We start from the raw sequence: 20,358 nt of genomic DNA, 5'->3' as shown, positions 1-20,358 counted from the left end.
TTTTATGTTTTAAGAGGACAAGTTAAGCTATGTAATTTCTTCTTTCTCACAGCTTACTCGGAAAATACGACGATAACTCTTGAATATATCATATAGTTATTTTAAAACATCAAAAAAATTGGCAAAATTTTATTTACCCTAACTCCCTGCAACCGCCTTCCGCATTTGTTCTTGGAATGAAATCATATATATTGTTATATTGATTGATAAATCGATATTGATATATGGATATTGATATGACGCTTAATGATGCACTTAAAGGTTATTACAAGCACATTTTTATATTTTACCGTTTTAATTCGCTTCAAAAAATTGTCCAATGTAGTCAACTATTTCTAATTTTTGTGCCGAGATCAAGCACTTTTGCATTAAGTTTTTCGTGGAGATCCAATGTATCGTCTGCTCCCACGACACTTGTCAAGTACTAAGGCACATACCCCTTGCATTGAGAAATCCATTTGGATGCATCACGGTCGTAGAAAGAGAGGTATGGGATGATAGTAAGAAGGTCAATGGCTGGTAAAAGTAAAATAACTTACAAATTCGATGGTTTAAACACCTTCCGAAGATACTAGAAAACAACTTGAATAACCTAACCTGAATATGAGTAATTCACTTTCCTACAGCTTACTCTAGGGTGAGCTCTATGCTCACCTCTCACTACAAACAGGGTGTCCAGCTAATCAAAGCAGAAAAATTTAAGCATAATTCCAGGTTTTCCAGGGAAATTTTACAAAATTCCAGGTTCATCTTAAGTGATTGCTGCAATAGATAAGAATTTTTAAACACCCAAAATTACTTCAATTCTTTTAAATAACATTACATTTATATATTATTTTACGTACCTAATTTAAATATTTAATTTATTTTTATTCAATGCAAGACAAGAAGCTGCTTAGACTCCATGAGTAGAAGTTGACGTCGCCTGACATTCTATTGCTCGTATTTTTTTAATCTTACTAGAGTCAAGAGTGTTGTCTTGTCCGACATTACACCTTTCGATGCGGCAGTAAAAATTCTACTAAGCTACTGCACTTAAAATTACGACAAACACATTTTAGGCCAGAAAATGGGTGTTATAACTGGAAATTTTTTTATGTGAAATGAATTTGAAATAAAAGATGATGAAATACCAGGATGAGGCATAATGCAATGAGCAATTAATGCATACCGTATTTCTCTGAATATAAGCAGAAAAGATATCCCCATAATGTCCCCCCCCTCCATAATTTTGAGGCTTCTGTTTCGGAAAAAGTTTAAAAAATGCATTTGAATATAGTCCCCCCCTTTACTTTTACCACAAGCATTTTTGGAAAAAAAGGGGGGACTATATTCAGACATATACGGTAAGTCCAGGGACTATAAATTCATGCATAATTTCTGATTCTCTTGGTTTTCCCTGTCGCTATACATCCTGTACAAATCTTCAGGATGAATCACTGAGTGAGCAAGAAGGAAAAAGTCATCTCTTAACTGGAATAATACTTTTACTATTGATAATACAGTCGATTCCGGTTAATTGGGACGTATCAGGACTTGTGCACTTTGCCCCAATTAGGCAAACTCTCTTGTATATTGGCATAAAAACTTTGAAATGGCAGAAAGAAGACTAAAGAACGTTTATAATGCAGCCTAAGTTTATTAAACCATTACTTTGATTAATAAATCAGCGAGTTTTGTTAAATTATTATCATTTTTAAGAAATATAACAATTTAGTTTAAAATATTTTTCACAGTCTCGGGCGACGCCGAATGAATGTCTTTTACTTAGTCCTATTAAATAAAAGTCCTATCCTCTTGCGGATAATATAACAACAAAAGCTTTCAAAATAGGGCAAGAATAGGAACATTAGTGAAAAATAAGAGTAAATCAAAGAGGGGAAAAAATAGTATTCCGAAAACAAAAAAAATTAATTTTGTCGCGAGTATAGAGTCTATGTCGCCGACTCATGGCCCAATAAAGTGGCATGCTGCCCCAATTAAGCAGAGAATACTCTGGGATATTCCTCTATTGGGTTCTGTTCTTCAAGATCGGCCCCAATTAAGCGGCTGCCCCAAGTAACCGGTGGACCCATTAAGCGGAATCTACTGCACCTGGTAGGGAACTAAGATAAGAGGAAGTGAATATCTGATAGTCACCTTGCTCACACCGGTCGGCTGGGATGGCGCTTGATGTTGGTGGTGGTGCTGCTGCTGCTGCTGTTGTTGGACTGGCGCTTGGCTCTGGTGAGGCGCATGCATGTGCTGCTGAGGCTGCTGCATTTGATTGCCGTACGAGTTCCTTGCGTCGCCACCTGGTTGTTTGTAGTCCGATGTGAGGGAGCCATAGAAATCATTGACAGGGTCAAGGTCAGCAATAGATCCAATGCGCCGGCTAGGGGGATTATTGACTAGAAATGAACGATTGACACATCAGCCTCCAGGTGAAAGAATGGCCGAGGGAGTTGACAAGGGTCATGCATGATGGGAAAACATTTCCGACTGGTTTCACAAGTCAACTGGATTTATAGGTACCATAAAAAAATTCACTTGAATGTTAGGGTATCCACTATTTTGCACATCATTTTATCAATTCAGTCCCCACTTTGTGAACCTCAACCCTTCAAGTGCCAGCCGGCTCATCTATTAGCTAGAGAGTTATGCGAGAAGACTATCTATCACTCTCACATGCAAAGAGCTAATTCATATTTATGTGGGTATTATCATGCCAATGTCTGATGCAATGAACGTGAATGCATTATTACCACCATCCATAGAGAGATTCATATTGCTAACCAAATTCAGGCAATTTTTCTCCAAAGACGACAACTTAGAATGAACAGATATACAATGTCGCAACTTGATTACACCAGTGTTCTATTTCTACCATTGATAACGATCAATGACTGGAAAATAATCATCACTCCCGAGCAAAAACCTATTGTTAACTGTATTTTCTCATGTATCCATCCCACACACCTCTTTTTCCTATGAAACCACGTCAAAAACAGGGACTGCACCATTCACAAGGGTGTGTGGGTCACCTTAGTATTTTCATTTTTGATGGTAAGAAGGGCACATTATGATGATGCCATCAACAAGCTACAACCAAGAAACTATTTATTTTCTTCAATCTTGCCCTGATGGTTGTGGCGCCCCAAGGCCTAACCACCTTGGTCGCAGTTGCCACCATTTATCCCTAAAGCCTCGTGTGTAGGAAAATTACTAAGGTTGCCGGTCACCAGTTATAAAAGCAAACAAGTTGTTTCTTTGGGAAACAGCTGAATACAGCTCCAGAGTAATAATGTGAATGCACTCACTTTTTTCATTTGTGAATCACATTATCTGGCGCAGATTTCTTTTCAAAATTATTACTTTCCCGTGAGAAAAATCCACAGGGAAAAAATCATTTGCCTCTGTGGTTTGTTCCCTGTAGATTTTTCGTACAATTTGTTCATTATGGGTGACTCCCGTAAAAGTTATCACCGTAGCTAGTACTGGTATACTTAAATTATTATTTTCCTAATTTCATTGCCCAAAAACTAAGGTGAACGTCGCTTCATGAGGGTTTGTGGTCCATGAGAACATACAGTAATTTTGGCAACAGTCTAAAAATGATGGTGTATACTAGAGTGGCAATATATATGCTCATATAAGTTTGATAAATCCATAATACCTATATTTAACAAGTGCAGTTTTGTGGTGCTTCCAAAAAAATCACCAGAAATCTCAAATTACATTTCAATATATGTACTCAGATATGCCATGGGTTAATACAAGGTTCAGATTCCTAGCCTCCCTATAGGTAAACACAAAAAATGTGTCCCCCACCAAACCATCATTACAGTTGATATATCAAATGACTGATGTTTCCCTAATGAGCATTTTTTTATTAATAACCATTAACAAAACCTCACTCCTCAGTTAGCTGAAGGTCAGCAGACATATGACTTCCCTATGCTATTTCCCCTCATAATGGTCATGAAATAAAATCAACCATACCCAAACTTTATAAACAGACCCATTTCCAACCTCAGAGTTAATATTTTATCCATTCAAATCACATATGAGAAATTGCCATACTGCCATAACAAATTTGAAGAATATATTACTATGGGTGGCAGACCTTTTTGGCCAACATAATTTCCAAGTTAATTAAAATGCATACACCACCAAAACCAAACAAGAGGAGAGGACTTGGTGAATATTGAGAGACACAGATGCCATCACCGGAATTAGAAATCCACTCTTTCAAACAAGGACAGAAATTCAACCTGACTAACATTAGGAGATGAACTCATTTCTTAACCTCTTCAAAGTTCTCTAATTACAATAGAATTCCTAAGATGCTAAACTACCCATAATTTTCTCACAGTATTCATACTTAACAACTTTATCCTCTCCTTGAATAAATTATTTTCATAGAGGAAATAAGAGAACTATTGTACTCTGTGAATATTTTTGTATTCATACTACCCTAATGACAAAAAATTATTCTGATGATTCTAAAGTTACATCTGCCATTCCAACTTCTACAGTCATCATCAAGGTCTTGAAATTGACTCTCAAACATTTGAAACCTAGGTCACTATAAATCTGTGAAACATCAATAACTTGATTATTTTCATGGTCGTAGGAAGGTTAAACTATACTCCTGTACTGTATTAATAAAAAAATTCTTTAGCTTAACAATTCATGGTTAGCTCAGCTAACAAGTTGTAAGTTGTATCCAACTCATTCCATTATTTCCAAAAAAGGCAAAAAGAATAAAAGTGAAGTATATATTAAACACAATAGAATCTCTCCAAGCTGTATCAAGCTAGCTATAATCTATTCCATAAGGGGCATTGATGCATGCATTACTTCACAGCTAAAAAAGGTTCCTTCTTAAAAAATCCAAGCATTCAACTGCTGAGGACAAAATGGGACATAAACACAATCTAGCATTTTGATACCAGACATCTCACCTCAATAGACATACTAAGAAATAGACTAATAGAGATTCTACCAAAACAAATAAACAGGGAAAACATGGCAAAACATTGCACAAAACAAGATTACCAACAAGATCACACAAACATGGAACAAGAGACAAGAAATCATGCATATTGAAATGATGGCACTAAAATTGTAATTTGCTAAGCACCCCACAATTAAAAGACTAGAATTTTCCCCACAGTTGGAACAACTAGTACCTCACATAAACACATACATTTCAACATTGATTGGAAGAAACACTAATTTCATGGCTTATCCGTAAATCTAAAAATATTCATAGTTATCTAACATGCACTAATGTGGCTTTTAAAGAGCAAACATTCCTGTAACTCCGCTTCTTGCTATCTCATGCATGAATAAATTCCCCATGGCTACATTTATCATGAATTTTTGGCATTTACTGGATAACATACATATATCTTTATCATAGCTCTTCTTTGAGGTAAGGTCTGAGAAATCTTTCAGAGATAATGTAGGATCAACAATGATCACCACTTAAATCCCATAAATTAAAAAAACTTCCCATGAATACCTGAGGCATGAATTCTAGGAATTTATAGAATAACAAATATTGTTACTATTGCTCAGCACTGAAGTTAACCATAAGGCCCCTTCAAAAGATGGACAAGGATCAGCACTCGTAATCTCATGCATTAATTAATTAACTCCTAAGGAATACCAGTGCCACGATTTCAAGACTGTGGGCTCATTCACCATATTACCGCCACTCATTCGTGAACATAACTTCAGAACTCCTACAGAAGATGGATAACACGAATCCCATGCATTAATAAACTCTATTTGGCTGCCAATGCCAAGATTTTAAGGCATTTCCACAAAACTAATATGTATGTATCATTATCATAGTTCTGCTCTAAGACCTCAACAAAAGATGAAAGAAGGACCGATAACGATCATAATATAGATCTTGTAATCCCATGCATCAATAGACTCCCTGTGGCTACCTGCGCCATGATCGGATGTGTAGATGACAGTGGCACTTTGCCGAGCAGTGTAAGGGGAACTCCTCGTCTCAACCATGGGGTCGTAGTCGGCTATCTTCCCGGGCTGGTGGTGGTGGTGCTGTCCATGGTGGCTGTACTGCACGGCCGGTTGTTGCTGCTGTGGTGGCTGGTGGGCCGGCTGTGGGCCACGGTAGTGGGCCGAGTTGTTGACCGTCCTCTGCGGTTCGTAGTGTGCCGGCTGCTGTTGCGGATGGTGGTGCTGGACGGGCTGGGGTTGGTGCTGCGGCACCGAGGTGGCGTGGTGATGGTGATTGTGGTGATTCTGGTGGTTCTGGTGGTGGTTGGTGGCAGGGGCTGGGGGTGGCACCATCTGGCCCCCACCTCCTCCCCCATCGCTACCCATACCTGACAACACCTCCTCCTCTGAGGGCATCGGGGAACGAACAAAGCAAGGACGTTTACAGGTCAACGAGCTAGCCATTAAGGAGCAGGACAACACAACAGGGTTAAAACACTTCACTACTACTAAGGTTCAAGCTTTATTTTTTAAGGAAACCTGAGACGAAGCACAAGGAGACAAGATACAAAAAGCAGAGCAAATATATGAAGATAATATAGCATAAAGCAAGCATTCATAGGCAGTCTCCACTTTTTCAGTTACATTTTCAATTCAGGTTACAGTGACACCTATATTTTACTCCCATCCATTTCACTAAACTTTCAGTATTCATTTTAACTGCGCCTAACTGCTTCATAATGAAAATAATGAGCACAGATGCCTAGTTTTTTCACAGAAACATATTTATTACTTGACCCAGGTTTTTTCCAGGGAGAGCTTTTCCATAGGTTAATAATTTATGGATAACATCAATAGTGAGTGAAACCGGGGTCATGTAATAAAGTTTTTAATTAAAAAATTACCAATTCTCATTATTTACATCCTTTTTACATTTCCTCTGATTTAGCTCTAATTTTATCAGGTCCTTGCTAAAACCTCAAACAAAAATTTCCCTCGTGTTTCACCTTTTACTCAACTTATTTATTTTCTAAGTTGTCCTTTCAAAAGTATAAAATAGAGGTTTTATTGTACTTTGATTTTCAAAATTGCAAGGATAAAAGGATCCCATAATATATGAGGAGTAGGATCGATACCTACACAACTAAATAAGTGCTCTTTTTACTAAAGATGTTGACTTTCTAATTATAAAATTGATAAAACGTAAGGGCATCATCAAGTTTACCTAAAATTGATTATAAAGTAAACATTGAAAAGCACAGCACATTAACTAGAAATATGTCATTTAACATGTATAGATACAAAACTAGAAAAATGGAGACTGCCTGAACTAGAACTTATGAATACTTAAAAGAGCAGTAAATCTGGGAATTGTCATTAAATGTTGCATAATACTACAGATACATTTGATCAGATAATCATTGTTGAAGTAAGGAAATTTTCCCAAAGAAGTAAATAAAGGGGTACCTTATTCTCAGAGCCTAAGATCTAAAATACCTCAAGAGGATGCATCATTCCTACTTGACTATTGCTTTTTGTGACATAATCCGTACATTACTATTTTGAAATTTTCAGGGTGCATAGAATAGGTAATAAATACCCTTGCGTGTATCTCACACATGTTGAAATTTTCAAGATGACATTTTGAACTAGTTATAAGTCATGAAAAAAAAGCCAAAAATGCAACTAGGCAAGCAGAAGTGATACGTACTTTTATGGAGAATTAATGACTTAAAAAAATAGAAAAAATATTAAAACTAATAATCCTGATGAGGCCCATTTTCTCCAAATTACATTCTAACCAGATAGAATGATATAAAGGAAAAAAATGAATGATAGAAATATTTTTGTTAGGAGGGTGTGGCAGACTGATTTTCTGAGGAATTTTATTTTATCCTTATTAATGCTTGTAAAAATTTGGAAAAAAAATTGTGAAACCAAATTTATAAAAGCTACAAGTGAATCCTAATACAAAAAAATACCTAAATTACACCTCCACAGGCTAAATAAATATATATAGTTGAGCAACGACCACACTTAAAAAAAAGCAAGGTAAACCTCTTAAGATTAATATGCACCTTATTGCAGGATAGGCAAGAATATCATAGGTGCCAAAAAAGGAAGCCAACATTAAAAACTACATCTTGATAGGCAGTAAGCATGGCAACATGGACACAAGCATAACAGACACAATATAGCCTTAATCCACTTCAAACTTAAATAAGCCGTACAAAATTACCCGATTCGTTTACAGGAAAAGTATGTAGATGGGTTGACCAAATAATTGGGAAAGGAGGGGGTGTCAGATGCGTTGGCACTAACAATAAGTAGGACCTTTCTTTATCCAATGTATCAAACCCATGCACTGCCAGCCACTTACAGACTGCACATAACAGCACCAGATTTCAGGTATGAAAAGTCACCCATCCAACCCTAGTCGAGTCCCATCATTACAGAACAACAGTGATTTATGGGAACCGATGTATCGAAGTGGCTTTTGACCTGAGGCCCCTGACCTACCTCTCACAAGGTAAGATAAATACTCTTGAATAATTCCCTAGAACTGGTTCAACAGTGACAGCTTGTGACTGATTTAGACCAAACTTCTACAGTCCACATGAATAAAAACTATAGTTAAATGAAACACTGACTGAGTCGAATTAAATTTTATTTTTGTGGAAAATTGCAAGTCAGTGTTTCATTATGAATCAATTCCACTCCATCTTGCTTGATTCTTCGAATTTTTTTTTAAAACTATAGCTAAACTTCAACACCACCCTTATTTATTATGGGATATAGATACAACTCTCTCCAATAGGGAAATACCATCTTAAGGATACGCAAAAATTAGTCATGAAACATTATGAGCATCTAATTTGATGAACCATTCACCATTAATTTCCATGATTTAAGAAAAACCATAAAAAAAGGAAACATATAATTCACTAAACCAAGTGTAGGGAGTCAAGCATTATGTTGACAAGGTGGTGACCAAACCAGCAATGGTATTAATAACGGATGTATACATATTACATAAAATTAAATCTTCACCAGAATACATGATTAGCTAGTCACACTATAAAAAAACATAAAAAGTACTAATGTAAATAATCAATGAAACAGAGTCAAATAAACCCGCAGGTTGCCTTAAGCACCACGCAATATCTGGCTCCAAGAGACATTGACTAAACTGAATTACTGGATCTGAAGTAACTACCACCTAATAAACACCTTAAAATTAAGAAATCAGTGCCACTGATTGAGTATTATGTGAACACTAATTTGAATAATATAGCAGCACACAAAATTGAAAGTAGACTTAATAGTTAGAAAAAACACAAAAGCAACTAAATTATAATTATAACATTAACATAATTGTTCTACTAATTAAATAATAAAAAGTCGGGTAGAAAATATGAAGTTATCTAATGCAAAGCACTCAACAAAAATTTCTCGTCATCATACATTATGCCTATACTTCCCTGTGTTAGGTCTCCCAGAACAATGAGATCATTAACTTTTATAGAAACTGGGGTTTATGTAATTCAACCCCACTAAAACATCTGCATTTTAAAATTCCATCATCCATTCACGATTGCTGTCTTTTGATTACTAATCTTACAAAAATATGCATATTTTGCTCAAAATATTGACCCCAAAATGGTACCTAGTTCGTTACCTAAATTATTTAATAGTGGGTACAAGTTTCTGGATCCTGTTCCCAAAAACTGATTCTTCCATTTCATTCTACCATTTCCTTTTCAAACCCATACATTTATATCCATATTAGTTCATAAAGATGTCTTCACGTTGATTTTTCTACTTTGATTCAACAAACGTGTGACCCTTGCGTTCTTAGATTGCTATCAAAATTTGTACACTGATGGAAATTCACCCCAAACTAAATATCTTATGACTGATTATCAAAAATATATATTTCATGCAATTAATGCACATTTTAATTTTTTCCCATTTTTGACAAAAAAGTGTCTCAGATCACACCACTGCTCCTGAAGGCCATTTAGCCATGGTTTTGGCCATGGCTTGCCTTAAACACTAAAAATGGATTTTATTCCATTTCCTACAGTTATAAAGTGTTTATGTTTAAAAAATTCCTTGTTGACATTTCTCAAATACTCAGAATTTCAGAATCAGTTGTAACTTCTTATCCTGTTCTATAATATCCACCCTACTATTCCAAAAATAAAATTTAGTGGTAATTAATAAATTTTGATTTTCAAAATTACATCAAATTACATTCTCACAAAAAAAGCTTTTAATTATACTTATGGTGCAAAATATATTTCCATTATTGAGAAAAATTGCTTCCTTAAAATATAGGTACAGTGCTACAGGTACAGGTAAAATATAGAACAGTGCTACGCTTAGCTGATGCCTTATAAAGCAACAAATAAAGATAAGCAGTCATAAAAACAGAGTTACGATTTCCTCCATGCTATCCTCCAATCCAACGAAGCCATAATTACAGATGTAATGCGACTTATGAACACTGAACCACAAGTGTGAGTCATAAATAACACCAGTTAAGAATGGATTAAGTTCTCCCAATGAGAGCACAAAACCCATTACCTCAAGTGAAAGAATGATTAAGGGAAGTGGATGTTTAAAAAAAAATGCCAGCTCACCAAGGGGTTCACCATTCTCTCCAGTCATTGCCCTCTTCTGCTCCATGACTGCCTTCTTCTCCAGGTCACCATGATATGCAACATTACTAGCAAAGAAATTGATGATAACAATTAGGTCCAGAGGCATAGCCAGGGGGGGAGTTCGGGGGGGTCCGGACCCCCCACCCCAAAATATAAAAGCACAATTATTTTCCTTCATAAAAGAAATAAAATATTGAAAAATCATGAATTTACCAAATATTTCTTTAACAAATGAAGTTGTTTCGATTAATGAAAGTGTTAAAATTAGTTTAAAATCCTCTCCTTAGTACCCTGTTTTTCGAAAATTTTCCGCCCTGCTTTTGGACCCTCCGCAAACAAAATTCCTGCCTACGCCACTGATTAGGTCAAATTAACAATAACAACCTTACTATACTTCCTAAGGTTGCAATGGCAAAAAAGAAATCGCAAAATTGTTATTAATTCTTGGTATATTTTTAATTTGCGTGTGCTTCTGCGGCAATGTTCACAATAGCTGAAAGCCAGGGATGGCAATCGAAACTAAACATAAGTGTAAACCAATAACCAGCTCTCAGGAGTGAAACGAAATGTTTTTAACCTGGGGAATTCAGGGTCGAAACGAAATCAGAGTCAAAACTACTTCGGGTCGTAACTAAACTAAAACTGTGGCGTGAAACAAAAAGCAGATAATGTTTCGCACCGAATGGACCACATGCTTCACCTTCTAACAGTTTAGTTTTGGCCCTCACACTGAGTACAAAGAATGGTTGAATGAAGTAGAAGTTCGGTCCACCACCATTAGATGCATGGGGCACTCACATTTTTACCATTAACAGGGGAACGGTGAACACAAACTGGCTATTTGATTTTTAAGCACAATATTTTAACCTCTCTATACGCATGTCAAACATAATGGGTCGAAACTATTCCCTCTTCTCCTCCTCGACTCAACTTTTGGGATCGAAACTTAACTTATGAGCGGCAGACTTTTGATTAATTTTGTTTCATTCCCGGGAGTAAAGTTTCGTCCCTGGTCGAAACTAAACTCTTCGGAGATTTTAATTTCCTGCAGCAACAAAACTAAACCTAGGCCTCATATTTTCGTATCCCTCCAGGTAAAAAAAAATACATTTTCGTTTCGTTCCACTTGCCATCCTTACTGAAAGCATGATGACTTTTGAAACTGTAGTCAATCAAAAACGACAAACGCAGCTGAAAGACCCAGAATTTGGCAGCCATCGTACATTTTTTATTCTCACTGCACTTTTTAGTAATTCTCACATTCTTCATCTAATCATTCTTGAGCTTTGTTTGCTGACTCTTTGCTGTAACTACTTAGCAGCGATCTAATCTTGTCGATACAAAAAAAAATAACATTTTTGCGACTGTAACTCCATTTCTCACCAACAGTGCCACCAACATGAACGCCATACCAAAAGCACTTATAATGTGACTGCATGTCTTTAAAAAAATTAACAACAATTTTAGATGCTAATTATAACTAAGTTCTGCATCTGAGATAAAGATTTAAAAGATTCTGAACTTCCATTGTGTGTACTCTCTTATCGATTCATTGAGAAATATTTGAAAATAGCATTCAAAGTTCACCTACCACATTCTGAACATCAAAATCTTCAGTAGCTTTTTTTTCAAAATACTTCGGATCAAAAATTTGACAACGCAAGGATAAGCAGCTGATGATATTAAGGCAATGTAAAAATAAATTTCCTTTCTTTTTCACTCTATTTCATTACAACCCATCAAGTACAATGAATAAATGTACTACAATAAAAAACCAAACTCAGGTTGGTCGACATTTTACAAGGACAGTAGTATTGATTTTTATAGAGGTTGAGTGAAATAGCTGCATTAAGAGAGCTAACTACTTGAAAATGTTTTCAATGAATATATTACCTAATGATCTTGGAGTTCTGTTTTATTCGAAGTGTCTCAGGATCATCTGCAACTTGGGTGAACTTCCCTTTGGCCTTTTCAAACTCTGCATGGTACATAACCTGAAAGAAAATTTAGACAGGACCCTCGAGTACATCTTTCAATACTTTTAAATATTTTTGAGAGACAATTGGCATAATCATAGGACTGTATGTGCAAATATTTAGAAAGAGGAAAAGAGTCTAGATCATTAGCATGGAAAACATGGAAATAATTACTATTCTAGCAAATTACGCAAGGACTATAAGTCATTAAATTAATTAAAAAAACAAAATTATGACATGAGCACTTTCTTGAACAATTTTTTTAGATAAAACTGTGGTTTAATAGAAAATTTTTAATAAAAACAACAATTTTTTCCCAGCACTCAAAATTGCATCACCAATGTTAATTTATTAAAGCAAAAAGGTTACTGAAAAACTTCATATTTGTCTAAGGGCCAGTTTCACCAACGAGGATAATTGAATTAACTCGGATAATATTCTCAAAAACCGAGATATTACAACAATCGTGTTTCACCAGATGCATTAACTCGGTTTTGGGCTGTTATCTCGGTTTATACTTTTACTGACGATATTCCGCAGTTCAAAGCTTATTATCCGAGTTAATCTGAGGGCAGATGGCATGGCGCGCATGCAGCTTCATCAGCTCTCGGAAAATACGAATGACAGCGATGAAGAATATCGACATTCTATTCGGAGACCACGTTCATTATGGATAAATGAGCGTGCAGATTATTTTAATATATATGGTGAAGTACATTTATTTACTCATCCCAAAATGGCATATGAAACTGCAAAGGCCGTTCTCGCTCTCATTGAAGAAGACGAATTTTACTAACAAGGGGAAGTGGAGGTTTCCAATGCCGTATATTTTATAGCATTCGGAATGGCGAACACATCTATAAACTGGTGGTGATTCTAATGAATGGGCCTTTGTTTGGCTGTAATTAATTAATTTTCATGCAGTACTTTTAACAAGCCTTATTCAATAATAATTTATAATGCTAAAATAGCGCGGTAACACATAACTCGGGAAGTTGGTGTAGTGGTACCGTCGTCGACTCTCACCCATGGGACCAGGGTTCGATCCTTCGCCGTGGCAACTTTTGCATAGCTTTTTTTTCGTCTTCGTTTTGATCATACGGCGACAAGTATATGAATAATTTTAATTGTAGCAAGCATAGACATGAGGAAAATTTTTTATCATCATAATGGGGTACGTGATCTCCCCTTGTCAAAGAAATTTCACGTTACTTTCTCTTAAACTTGAGCTTTCCCATGCCTATGCTCCCCTTGAGCCAATATTTCCGACAACTCTTGCCAAAATATGTTCGTATTCATAAATGTCATAAGCCTTTCTTTGAATTTTCTTACATATATGTACAAAAACCTTTTATCTCTGTCCTCTTCCTGAATTAATACCTATGTAACAGCATCGTTATCTTCGAAATCGCAATTTTACCAATGTGAGACGTAATTAATTATTGTAGCACAAAATAACCAAGAACTGTGTTTGTTTAAATGTGGGAGTCTCGGTAAATTAAAAATTTTCATTTTTAAATAGCGATGCATTAAACAAGGGGCTTACAAGTTTTTTTACCGCAATATTCTCGCATTCCTTGCTCTTGCTAAACGCGGTTCCCCTATTTGTTTTTTATTTATTTTTTACTACCCGTGCGTGGTATTTCGTAAGGCAAATTAATAAATCCTTACACGAAAACTTAATATTTGAGCTTTTCGAACTCTCATTGTCTATATTAATACTGTTGCTGTTCATTTTATCACTCTGTACTTGATTGTACACTTACCGGCTTATTAAAGCTGATTCCATGTCATACGGTTGCTTACCGTCATTTGTTTTTCCCACGTCAGAGTTATGAAAAACGTATAAGCCAAATCATTTATTCTGATTATCTCGGTTTTTGAAAACTAGGATAAAACATCGTTGGTGAAACACGGACCTCACATTTCTGAGATAATGATTTTAACCGAGTTTTTGAAAACTGAGATAATAGAGAATATTATCCGTGTTGGTGAAACTGGGCCTAAGGTATGAATTAGTTAATTCCAGGAGAAGTCATTCTTGAGCCCACCAAGTTATTTCCTATAAATTTATAACAAGGATGCACTAGCATTACTTACATTTGATTGTATTTTAGTGTTTTCTTGAATCCTCTTCAACTCTGGAGTTTCAGCCACCGTGGTCGCCTTTGCTTTAGGAATATGTCTGCAAGGAAAGGATAACAGAAGTTAGATGCAGAAGTTAAGAGCAAGATCTCAGCAATACACAATGAACTAGTCATCTATTTTTAGGGAACACTCGCCAGCATTTCACTAATTGGTGTATCTACCATTAGGCTTAAGGAGCATGCACCAACAGTCCTTGATGCTATTGAGGTCTTAGAAAACAACTTTTTTCATATAAATATATGCAACAACGACCACAGTGCACACAGAAGGCTCCACACACACGGCTCAGTTTCATCATGATAAAAGTTGATTCATTTATTCATGGTCAATATTTAGTGAAAACACCTAGGGCTGTACATAATTTATTGAACATCTTTGCACAATTAAACAAATGCACCCATGCATTAGAAGTGCACTCATGACCAACAACAAAACTCATAAAGCGGACAGACATCTTGGAGACATGGATTATTTTCAACACAAGTTGTTTTCATCAATGTGCAGGAGGGTGTAATAAGGGTGTATGTTTTGGAACATGGTCGAGACATTCTATTCATGGTCATGCAAGCATCCTATGGAACAGCTACACAGACAAACATGATTCAAGTCAATAGAATGTAACAACTTACATTCACTTCTCCACTGCAAACTGAAAAGTGAAATACTTTAAATGACTTTTGTCCAGTAAATGCTTCATTTTTTTAATCAATAATACACATAATTTTTTTGCTAATATTAAACACAATTGGTAAAATTAAAAAATAGCAATAAGTGTATCATATTGAAAAATTTACCGTCCATTCATTTTTTTTTCTTTCATTAGCACATTTGCTTCTCCATAAAAAGTTACATGAGGCTATAAAATGAAAACATTCACAGACAATCTCTATAAGGCTAAAAGAGACCATTAGAGATATAAATTTAAAAGAGCTGACCACAACGGAGCCAAACCATTTATTATCAAACCATTTTTATTTTTACATATCATTTGGAGAATATGATTTTTTCACACTCAATCATAGCAGAGTTAATTATTCAATACAACAAATTGGAAATGGCTATGTTTATAACTCTACTTTTATGTTAACTCCTTCAACTACTGATTCTAGATTAAACGATACTGATAAATGGCCATAATGTTCATTACTTTCTCCTGTGCCTTGGTGGTGTGCAATACCTCTCAACGATATTGCATCTGAAATCTTATATGTATTGATAGGTGCCTTTTAGATATTCATCACTCACATTTAAACATTTGCTTCAAACAAGGCCCAATTACATGGTACATTAACATGTATGAGTTAATGTCCGCTTGCATGAATAATTTTTGTAGACCGGAATGGAACATGAATGAATGCATGAACCAAATTAGAACAGGTTCTATTTTCTGTTCATGCATTTGCACAAGTTGGGTGGTTACACGATGAATTTTTCATGTTCATTCACGCATTCATACATTTAGACATTAACTTGTACGTATTAATGTATGTACCATGTTACCAGGCCTTATAGCTGGTGAAATAAAAAATTTCAATAGAGAGCCACCTTAAAGATAACGATATTTTCAAATCTCCAAAAGTGGTGTGGGGAAAAGGGGTGGCCATCCCCACCCCATCCCTTAATCCACCACTGACAGGGTTTTCAGTGGTGCTCCCGTTATTTACTTAACACACCTCGTATCATCATAGGCAACCAGCATACCTCCCAAATACTCCACAAAGCAAATTCTATGTGCCTACTGGGCTGCACGAAGATGGGAGATAAAGCTAACCCGCGAGCCCTGCCCTAAAGCCTGAATCACACAATCATTTTTCCCGTCCCTCTTTAAGAGATAGCATCAACGATAGTTTTTCAGAGAAGAAAAGAATGATCGCTCAACGCTCATTTTCTGATGCGTTGAGCGATCATTGCGCGGTGATGAGTGCAATGCGATCCACTTTTTTTCCAAAATTTTGCAGTACAGTGCTTGTAATTGCGAGAAATAGCATAAAGCTTTTATAAATTGGATAGATCACATTATCATGAATATTAATTTCGGTTAAAACCGCTTATTATACCTTATTTCCCGATGAAACTCGGATCAATTTGTCCGTCAGCGACGCGAGTGGCGACTTTTATAAACCTATTTAAATGCGCGGTGGTTGACAACACATTAAGAGGCGGACTTGAGGATCCTTGAGTGTAACATTCGTGGAGGAAAACTTAATTAATGGCTGATGCACGGTGCCAGTGACGGAAAGAGGGACGTGCCGAGTGATAGAAAAAGGGATATGATTTCCATCCCTCGAGCCACAACGGAAAATGATCGCGAGAGGGAATGAAAAAAATGATGGTGTGATTCAGACTAAACCTATCTCCCTTCCTGGGCAAGTTCCCTCGGAGGAGGGCGTCGCAAAAGGCACCGGCGCGGTCGGTCGCCGCGCGGTCTTTCTTTCATTTGCCTCTTTGCGCTTCACGCTGTGCTGCTGCCCCCTTCTCCTTCTCCTCCCTTCCGAGTCCATTCCATCCGCAGACTCGTCTTGGCGCACTCTTCCCCGTTCCCGTATAATGTAACGCCCCCTAAATGGAGAGGAGAAGTGGTCGGGTCGCTTCTCGAACGGCCTTGCCTTCGGGGTCGAACCGGACGAAAGTACGCGCCCAAACCTCACAATTAAGGGGGGCACACCACCACGACGGAAAGCGTTAAGGCCGGTTCACAGAAAAAATATTAACCCTTTCAGTAATAGTGTCCATTAAAATGGACAAAACTTTTAAGGGATTTTAACCTCCAAATGTGCATTCTTGTCCATAATTATGGATATCGATATTTAGATGGATATCGATAATTATGGATATCGATATTTAGAAAAAATTAAAAGTTCTAACAACACGTATCTCAAAAATAGCAACTTAAAAAACGAGAGCAAAAAAACGATTAATTTCTTTTACTTGCTTGCGCACTGAAATTAAAAACCAAAAGTTCATAAAACTGAAAAATAAGCATTCATTTTCAAATAAAGATTTTGCTTGCATTTTATTTTTTTTATTGTTATTACACTTTGTGTAAGATACTCGTCTCAAACCGACCGAATTTCAGATACGTGTTAATAGAACTTAGCCATCGATATTGACAATAAAACTTACTTCGCAAAAAAATAGCCAATCTTAGTGGCAAAGTGTTCACGACACCAACATTAAGTTTAAATAGCAAAAATAATTATTTTCATCATCGTAGAGAAAGTAATATCTGACAGGAATGGTTAATATATGAAAATTACCATTTCTCGGCTTCGGAAAAATTAGCTTCAAAGCTTCACCGGAAGAAAATTATTTTTCCATTTCAACTAACATCTTTTTCTAACATTTGGTATGACCAAATTATGGATTCAGGCATATTAAATTTAATTTGGAATTTTAAAAAAATAAAATTTGCTTTCAAAGTACAAACGAAGCAATATTTAGAAAAAATTAAAAACTAAACACAATATCTTAAAGCAGGGAAGAGTCGATTCCACTTTTTTCGATTACGATTCTTTAAAATCGATTACCGATTCTTGATTCCGATTCAATCGTTTCTTGCTCATACTACAAGGTGGAATATTGCGTTGTCTGGAGCATTTCTGTCATCAAAATTTAAGAATTGAGTAAAATAAAATAAATAAGACAATTATGAGGCCTAAAAAGTATATTTATTAACAATAGAACAAAATTTCAAATGTCTGATAGTTCAACATTATATTGTCATCAACAGCAAGCAAGTTCGCAGAATTTCAAGCCGATTCGAAAGTGGGAAGTGGGTCAAAAATCAATCACAAGATTTTAAATTAATTATTTTCTGGAGTCCTATCAAAGATCTTTCTGGCGTGGCCTCCAACCCCAATTTAACTCAACAAAAATACTATTAAAGATGGAAGAAATATGTTCCTGGAGGGGGGAGGAGCCTTTTGCTCCCCCTGTCTTCGGACTTGAAATAAACGCACCCAGCGGATATGGCTGACTTTTTGTCCCTTCAATTATCTCTAGCGGAGCGCTGCCCGAGAGGAATGACTGCTTGAAAGCTTCATTTATTTTTATCTCCAATGAATCACCTCAGTACGTATTCGACCCGCAAACAGCCGTAACGGTGACTTTGGTGTCTACGGAATAAACTTCAAGCCCTTAAATAGCATTCGCTTTGAATAGCAAAACTTGCTGGTTCGACTCTCCTCTAAGACTGGTCAGATTCGTCTAATACGTGGGAGAATATGCCCTTCCTAGCCTCTACCTCTAAACCTATTTATTTAACTTTAAGTTACCATTATTAATATTGAATTGAGACATCTTGGGGATCGTGGGAGCCTATTGGATAGAGTGCTTAGCTGCGCCAATCAAGGGTTCCGAGTTGACACATTGCGGTCCGTTCACGCAAAATTATGTGTTTCCTCATCCATCGGTAGTGGTCCGGTCGCGTATTTTTACGTGTTTTTGTATTGTGATTTGTCACTCCCATCTACGGAATTTATTTTGCACTGTTAGACCAAGTTATAGTTCTTGCATAGAATAAATAAAAACATATGCATTAAAAATGTATGTTCATCATAAAAACGTGTATATGTTTGTGACAAAAAATACCTAAGTTCTCGAGTTGTGCGAGTTTAATGGTATACTTGTAACTTCTGGGTAAACATTTAAAAAATGGCCGGCCTCCGGGGCTAGTCAAATGCAAAGGGCATCGGACCAAGAAGTGTTAAAATCCTAGGTGAAGTTTCGGACACCCCCGAATAAAATCCTCAAAGTGCGAGGTGGCCCATGGAAAGGAACTAGCCCCTATACCATGAATGCCATATAGTTTGCGCCTTCTATCCAGTTCTCGCTTATCGAGGTTTGAGATCATGATTATTATTACTAGAGATGCGTGAAAATCGCAAATAAGATATAAATGCGATGTGCGCAAATAAATGCGACATGGATGCGATGACTGGACTTTTATGATATTTTTACGCAAATTTGCCTTTTCGACGGCAAAATTCGTACATTTTGTGCCGAGCGCAGTTTAAATGCTCCGCCGACACTCACCTCTTAAAGCATGTGAGCGACTGGCCAGCTGCTCGTTGGCTGGGACTCTACGTGGCCGCGAACTACAAGTGGGCGCGGGCAAGCTACACCTCCGCCACTATATGTCTTATTCCTTAATTTATTATTGTTCTACAACATAATTATTTTAAATATCCTGTATTTTGTCATATAACTATATTTCACTACATTTTACCGTCATCTAGCTCATTATGAAAATAAAAATAGACGATACAAAATGCGATAAACTGTTATTGAAATTGCGATTAAATAAAAATGAAAGTGCGATTTTCACGTATCTCTAATTATTACTATCATTATGTCAGACTTAACGAAAGATCATCACAGCGTGCCACTAGCAATACAGCTGGAGCCGTATCGAAACTAGGACACGGCTTAAATCTGCTAGGGCAACGCAAGGTGTGAACTTGTCCTTGGACAAAACACGGCTCGATGACGTGTTTGGTGTTGTACATGTACACAACCACGCGACGAGCTGACGTGACACCCTTCAATAAGACGCCGATGGATCGCCAAATAAAGCAAGCCTCCTGGGCGGCGATGGCTCATCACGACCA

At 36.6% G+C, this 20,358-nt stretch overlaps 1 protein-coding gene across 2 annotated transcripts in view; it reads right to left on the bottom strand.

Annotated features, from left to right (window-relative positions):
- Window positions 1-20,358, bottom strand: part of LOC124169694 (LIM and SH3 domain protein 1) — a 138,036-nt gene that overhangs the window by 3,233 nt on the left and 114,445 nt on the right. Inside the window, exons 3-7 of one of the 2 annotated variants that reach the window (XM_046548376.1) lie at window positions 14,702-14,786; window positions 12,519-12,619; window positions 10,605-10,690; window positions 5,943-6,365; window positions 2,140-2,294 (exon numbers count right to left, since the gene is read on the bottom strand). In XM_046548376.1, coding sequence (XP_046404332.1) covers window positions 2,140-2,294; window positions 5,943-6,365; window positions 10,605-10,690; window positions 12,519-12,619; window positions 14,702-14,786 — 850 coding nt within the window. Of the gene's footprint in view, window positions 1-2,139; window positions 2,391-5,942; window positions 6,366-10,604; window positions 10,691-12,518; window positions 12,620-14,701; window positions 14,787-20,358 lie in introns of both variants that reach the window. The other variant, XM_046548375.1, reaches the window with a different exon arrangement.

This window comes from Ischnura elegans, chromosome 12 (assembly GCF_921293095.1).
Source record: "Ischnura elegans chromosome 12, ioIscEleg1.1, whole genome shotgun sequence".
Lineage (NCBI taxonomy): Eukaryota > Metazoa > Arthropoda > Insecta > Odonata > Coenagrionidae > Ischnura > Ischnura elegans.
The sequence above is the reverse complement of the archived record's forward strand: the minus strand, read 5'-3'. Positions and strand labels throughout refer to the sequence as shown.